Genomic DNA, 7,467 nt, shown 5'->3' on the forward strand with positions numbered 1-7,467 from the left:
TGCAAGATGACATCCCCTGGACTTTGTGTCTTTACTGTGAGAAGGAAACTTTTTATGTGACTGTATATCAGTGGATATAGCCTAACGAACTTGACTGAGTATAAGGTCTGCCCATGAGTACATAGTCTAATATAATCAAACAAAGAAGACTGATTAAAAAGAGAACAACAACGATTTTTGCCGTCCGTATAGCATAGTAATCATAAGACGATGCTGCGGGTCCTCACCGTAATGCTATGGATTCAGATTCTGCTCATTTAACAGAATGATATATTTTTAGTAGTTTTTGTATGTCTTTCTGGGTATTCCTATAATGGTCTTGAGGTGCTGTATGTGTTCTTTTATTATAATCGGAATTTTGGAGTGTCAGTCGATCAGCTTTTACTAGGTGTGGGTGCAGCCTGAAAGATATCTACCAAAATGATAACACTAACACAGCACATTCGTTACCTTTTTCGATGTGGATAATGATGTTTATCACCCTCCCCCCCCCCACTCTATCTATCTGTCTCTCATTTTGTGAGAAAGGCTGCTATATATTTGGCGAGTGAAATTTAGATGTCGCTAAACAAACTTATTACGTGACAAGGGTCATAATTATGATAGCAAAAGAACACATAGTTTGATGATTTTTTTACAATGTTTCATTATTTTGGTGTTCCGCTATTGTTGTATTCTGTTCATATCACAATGTATGGTATGGTCTACATTATTTTTTCGTTGTAAAGTGAACAAGTGAAGTTCACATGCTATTATATTTCGTCGAAAATGAAGATAGATTTAAATCGAATTAAATTCAGTTGATTGAGTTATCACTGCTTATTTTCGATTATGATTACAAAAGTAAGACAGGGGATTATAGCTTTTCTTACGCTCTGATGTGAGCTGTTGTTCAAACATCAAAGCGAATTAAAGAGGGACAGAATCTCTGTGCATACTGCAATGACTAGTCCTGATTACTTGATGATTATTTCATCTCATACTCTGTAAGGTTCCTCACAATAACATCATGACACTTAAATGCTCTATCAGTAGAAGTATTGATATTCTGAAAAAGAAAGAAAGAAAGAAAGATCTACTCCCTGGTTAACTAACTTTGTATAGGCCATTGTAGGCCGTGTGAAGTCAATAGCACAATCATTGCATACATGAGTTAGAAAAATACAAGGATATAAAGTTGAATCTTCTTCATCAAGCACCAGTCTACCAAAGCCTCTAAAAAGACGCAGACCTACTCAATATAACACTTCTTTTTATTTTTAGTCTGATTTTGTTCTTTTGATGTTGTTTTTGTTCTTCGTTTTGAAATGAAATGTACCTTTATTGTCATTTCAGACACGGGGTCGCCTGGTACTGCTCACGTTGTGGTATACCGTGGTAGCCGTTACCGTCTATGTATTCTACACCCTGAAGACAGACGTCCACACGCACGATGGGTCCACCAGAGCGGGGCGCTCTTCGGGCTTCTACAGCGTCCTATTTTCGCGCGGCCAGGAAGCTGTCATAGCAGACGACATAGCGGCCCTGCATCTGTACAGAGCAGACGACGTCAGGGTGGCGGGAAAAAGAGCGGATTCGAATGCTGCTCGGGATGAGGTCGTGGACTGGCAAGGGATCGTTCTCAGCAGGTCGAACGATTTCGGCGCTGTTGCCGACTCAGGGAAATCCCGAAATCTTGTGGAACAAAGAACGTTTCATATTTTAGAACAAGAGGAGGAGGAGGAGCAAGAGGAAATAGAAATTGTTGATGCGGGTCGGAATTCAAGACACAAATATGGTGGAAATGACTCTCGAGTGCCAGTGACAACAGCAGTGGATTTAACTTCAGTACACTATTTCAATGCTACCGTTAAGCCAACACCACCTCCCGTTGTCGAGGGTTATTACAATATTCAAACTGGAGAGGTAAGTATAGACGTACAGGACATCACCCCAATTCCTGTAATAACAGATTCCTATCGCAAACCCGTTTGAACTAACAAATCAATCAGATTATATGAAACATAAATATCAAAAGATAAAGTACATCTCTAATGTTCACTTACTCGTACTAAGTTCGTATCAGATAGGGCAAACCGGTCTTTACGAACGCGCATATTATACAGACATTCTCACTCCCCCATTTGTCTACGTTGAAAATTGAATACAATGATTTCATTAATACAATCGATTTGGACAAAGCCGAAAGACGGAACTTTCTTTCGTATATATACGTCTACGCCTTTGTGCTCCCCGAATTGATATACTTCATACAATCACGTGGAGAGGAAATGAAATTCATTATGCACATTTATTGTAATCATATTATACGGTCGTTGTCTCTTCTTAATGCAGAGTCTCCGCCTTCGGTGCTCGCAGTGCGCGCTCGTGTCGAGTTCGGGTCATCTCGTCAACAGTTCGGCTGGAGCCGAGATCGACAGCTACCCGTGCGTCCTGCGCATGAACTCGGCCCCTGTCACGGGTTACGAGACCGACGTCGGCATTCGGACGACCATCCGAATAGTGGGCCACGTAAACCTTAAAGTTCTTAACACAAGCCAAGAGCTTCAGGCGGAGATTCTCCGCAACCAGTCCACCAGAGCTGAAAAGGTTCGTCTACACCTATAATGTCTGACCGCCGAACTTTCTTCTTTTTTATTTCGGTCAGGAGTGGACCTTTGACAGTAATTATTCACGAATGACATCAAATCGGTATTTTTTTTTTGATATGATGTTTTAAAACAATTTACAAGGCAAGTGCAAACAAATGCTCATATAGTGCAAAATAGACCCTAATTGTCTGATAAAATAAAATTGATACAATAACTAAGTGATATTGAAGTTGTTGACTGTATTATAATAACTTTATGATAGCAATTTTCTTCACTCACTTCTGTTTCTATCATGATTCTGTGTTTCATACACTCATGATTTTGTCATTTGCCGTGAAGTTCATGCTCACTAAGGTGTTTCGTAGTAGGCCTTGTGCGAACAACTTTGCCGCAATAAAATGCAGCAGATAACGTGAAAATGGGTCGTATTAGACATGGTGAAGAATATGTAATTGCCGAATGTTACAAAAATCTTTCAAAATACGTCAGGTTGCTGCTCAGGTTTCATTATAGTCGATCAAAATTATCAAAATGATTCTTTCATGGCCCTCAATCGCCCCCCCCCCCATCCCCTGTGAATTGAATAATGTTCATCGAAGTTCAAGACCCATTAAATGCGGAAAACCAAAGTAGACGTCATTTGCCTTGCTTTGTCTCGTCACCGCTGCAGGTCGTAGTTCCTTGGCTGTATAACGTCAACGTTAACAGGGCCTCTGACATGTACTTCAAGAGTGCTCGCAACCTCTCCAAGGTGTACCCAGAGGTAGACTTCTTCCTCCTCACCCCCGATAAAGTCAAGATTGCTGAGAGCCTCTTCCAGACAGAAACAGGTCTAAGCAGGTACGAATTATCTTGTTTTTCCGTCTTTTGCCAAACACACACACAAACACACACACACACACACACGCAAACACAGAAAGCGAGAGAAAGAGGGGGAGGGTAGCCCCGAAGGTATAGAACATGAATGTTACATTCACAATCGCAATAACCAGTTTAAGCTGATTACTGTATACCAATACGACTGACCCGCCTCTGCATGAAGATAAATGCATTGCATCTAACCAGGTGCTAACCATGCAAGCACGTGCACATTCGCGCTCTCACACTATCGCATTATTCGATACATATATGCGCATGAACATGAAAGCAGTCTCCAAGCGTATACCACAAAGCCTTTCGCGTCAGGTAAAAAGGTCACGTTATACCCACTGGTTTGTCGGATGACGTAAATTGACTTTGCCTCTCTAGGGGCCGACACCGTGTATGGTATCAGCTGCCTGTCACTGTAGACGCGAAGCGAAATCTAGCAGACGACATATCGTATGCGACTCGCCGATACTTTGTTTGCTTGTGTATTTTGTGTCTACAGTTTCCCGCTGTCTCCTTCTTATTTCCCTCTCCCTCTCAATCTGTCTGTCTCTATGCACATTCTATGTCAATTTATGTGGCAGCATGTACTGATGTTAAAGGAAACCTAATCCTGAATAACGGCTTTGAGTGAATGCAGCAATATTAGTACAACTCAGACATCAGTAAAAGTTTAAGGAAAATCGGACAATCGATGTCAATATAATGACGTCATGACGTGTAGTAGTCTCGTTACCCGGCGATGATGACACAGAAACTTTAAGAATTCATAACTTTGGAATTGTTAGTCCGATTTGCTTCAAACTTTCACTGATGTGTTCTACTAATATTTTTCTTTCACTTTCACTTCTATATTTATCTTTCGCTCCATCCATATTATTTTGGCTTTGGTTTCCTTTAACCCTCTGCTTGCTACATTGATTTCCTGTCCATAGGTACTATGTGTGTAATTTGTGCATATTTGATTCACTGGCACAGAAAGGGTTAATCTCTCTTAACCTCTCTGTCTGTCTGTCTATCTACCCATTCTATGCGGCTGATGTTAAAGGGGAAGTCTAGAGAATTGTCATATCATGTAGAAAATAGATCGACGGCTCCATGTATAGATTTGTGGAATCTATTGTGGTCCTTGAGCAGAGAAACTCAAAACAAATTACACTGAACAAGGATGATGACATACTATGATAGGAGGCTCAGATTTCAGAAATGCAGCAATGTAATTTCGTTATAATACCGCTTGCTTAACAGATTTACCTATACAATATTATCTATGCATGCTTTCTTCTTTTATTCTGCTTCTTCGCGTCCCCACTCATGTATTTTTAAGGTGAAGCTGACATGTCATTATCCTTGTTTATTGTGACTTGGTATACATTTTGAAAACATTCATATTCCTTATTCCAATCACTATAACTTCTGACACTCAGGACCCGTGTTTATTTATACAGTAGTTGCTCAAAATAATGTTGAAGTCTGAAAATCATCCTGAGGTCTCCTTTGAGACATGTCTGCTGATCAGTGAAGATGCTGTTTTATCATAACATTGCGCTACTTTGCTCACAAAATGACACTTTGCTCGTTTAGTCACAATTTCAACATGCAGGGTGTCAATAGAATATGTTTCTCCTTTTAGAATCGTTGAATATATATATATATATATATATATATTACATCGGGACCATTCGTGTGCCGTTACCATTGATTGTATACGCCTATCAATTCAGTGATATTACTGCTGTCAATATGCCAAGTTCGAGAATAACGAATCTGAAATCACGTTTTTGGATATTACGTCTCGTAGGTAGTATTATCTATTCCTATTCAATTTAGGCGGCAATCACACGAACCGTGAGAATTATGAGAGAAATTTTGCGACTGTGCCGATTTGTTGAAATGAATAGGGAATATGAAAACAGTCTGACTGAAGCAACAAGGCATCTTTTCCACTGGCAATCTAATATTTTTTTGCATTAAGGGTATTCTTTCTCTTCTCTTAAAGATCTGGATCCCATTTCATTTCATGATGTAGTTGCCACAATATTGAAACATACTTTGATCTTGCAATTTCCATGGTAGCAGCTGAACAGAAACCAATCAGCTGTGGATATTTCCGAGGTCACAGTTGGCAAATGCAAGTACTATTTATATGACTTGCAGTAATTGCAAACCTCTTCTTGAATCAAGCGAGTAGAAGTTAATAAACAAGCATGCCATTAAGAGCCAACCAAGTTAGTGGTCATAATGATTATTATTTTAGTTAATTTGGGAAAATTAGAGTTAATCAACGAAATCCGTAAAGGGTTGTAAACCGACATGTTTTCTTTTTCCACCTACTCTGCAGACAAGAAGCCCGCACGTGGTTATCGACTGGCTGGATGAGTATGTTGTTTGCTGTGGATGTATGTGACAAGGTCGACGTGTTTGGTCTGGCTCCGGAAAATTTCTGCATGTACGTCCATTTCATCGATCAATACATCGATATACTTCTTATTATGCCTATTGCTCGCGTTTCTTTTCTTTCTTTTTTTCTTGTATAGAAGCATGAACGGTAAATCTCTATTTTTGTTTGAGAGTATGATAATGACGTCTTTGACGAAATAGTTTTTTTTTACATTTCCAGTTGAGATTCACAGGATTTAAATACAGCAAACACATGCATTGCCTGGTATACAGCTCAATGACGTAGTGATGCGCTGGTTATGTTATGCCACATTTCTTTTTTAAAGATGTATATATATATGTATAGATTTCTCTCCACCAATTTTCTTAATTGAACTAGAGAAAGTGACGTCTTTCGCGAAACAAAGAATACAAGCTGTGCACTAAAATGCTCCCTTTTTGTCTTACATGAACCAAGCCACGTGTCTCATTTCGCCAGATAGAGTCAGAGGTACTCAATACGATGATAGTATAATACTTGAGAAAACAGCTGAAGATGATTACGATAATTGTTGTGATTAATCATCAAAATTACTAATCATCGGCATCACTTCCACTATCCTAATCGCCCTGTCTTTTCTCACTCGTTCCTTGTTTCCATTTTTGCAGAGAGAACCCGAATGCGACGACCCTATACCACTATTACGAACTGGACGGCCTACGCGAGTGCGACTATTACAAGCGAAGCGAAGAGAAACTGACTTCGGGCCACAAGTTTATTACGGAAAAGGCCGTGTTCGCCCGCTGGGCCACCAAGTTTAACATCGAGTTTCACTGGCCCGCGTGGAACTTGACGAACATACCACGAAACGCTTCCATAGAAACGCCGTTCTTGAAGAGGTTTTACGAAGCGAAAAGGAGCGGCACGCTCCCACGGATATCAAACAGGACTAGAGTTATACGGAAAGTTGTGAAAAGAGTGGTGAAGAAGGTCATTATACGAAGGAAAATCCCCGTTGTGCAGAAGAGACCACAAACATGACGAAAGAGTGGACCTGTGCTACCAACTTTTATGATTATTTAAACGAAAACAAAAATATGGTGCTATTCTAATCGTATCAATAACTGCAATATTGCGTGTATAGAAGTTAGTGCGTTTGATTGGGAGACTGTGCCTTGGAAGCGATCCACCTGCTGTTTGAAGGTATTCCCTCGCCTCTCACGCAAAGGCCATTACGTGGACAGAAAGCCGGAATAAAGACAGAGACCAATGGAGCATACCAAGACTCCATGGATACTGTCGGAATATGGTACAAAATGTGATGGAAGCTTTTTTCTCTCCTCGTTGTCCTCGGTTGCTATATTTTTTTTCTTCTTTTGCATCCAGTCTCCCAGAACGTTAACTGATCGTCATTGGAAGGCACACCTTCTTCGCATTTATACGCTTCTTCGAATTCCAATTAAATGAATTTGAGAGAACATTATATAATATATATTTGACGTACGATGACATAAGATGACGTATGAAAAAATATCTATTCAGAGAGGCTTTCATTTCTTCTGTAGAGAAAATTTAAGTGCTTCCTCAAACGTATTGTGAAGTTACAAAGATTATAGACGTCATATTGGA

At 39.9% G+C, this 7,467-nt stretch overlaps 1 protein-coding gene across 1 annotated transcript; it reads left to right on the forward strand.

Annotated features, from left to right (window-relative positions):
- The first annotated feature begins 210 nt into the window (after positions 1–210).
- Positions 211–7,202, forward strand: LOC139719228 (alpha-N-acetyl-neuraminyl-2,3-beta-galactosyl-1,3-N-acetyl-galactosaminide alpha-2,6-sialyltransferase-like). The gene is made up of 6 exons (XM_071630657.1): positions 211–228; positions 1,336–1,905; positions 2,335–2,589; positions 3,262–3,431; positions 5,800–5,907; positions 6,507–7,202. Exons 1-6 carry the CDS (start codon positions 211–213, stop codon positions 6,877–6,879), a joined length of 1,494 nt encoding a protein of 497 aa, XP_071486758.1. The 3' UTR covers positions 6,880–7,202.
- Positions 7,203–7,467: the final 265 nt, after the last annotated feature.

This window comes from Diadema antillarum, unplaced genomic scaffold, assembly GCF_040938485.1.
Source record: "Diadema antillarum isolate AM-2024a unplaced genomic scaffold, OU_Dant_1.0 scf00000107, whole genome shotgun sequence".
NCBI lineage: Eukaryota > Metazoa > Echinodermata > Echinoidea > Diadematoida > Diadematidae > Diadema > Diadema antillarum.

Coding starts and splice junctions, on each gene's coding strand:
- LOC139719228 (XM_071630657.1), top strand. Junction 3,432..5,799: donor ACAGAAACAGGTCTAAGCAG/GTACGAATTATC, acceptor CCTACTCTGCAG/ACAAGAAGCCCGCACGTGGT. Junction 5,908..6,506: donor GCTCCGGAAAATTTCTGCAT/GTACGTCCATTT, acceptor CCATTTTTGCAG/AGAGAACCCGAATGCGACGA.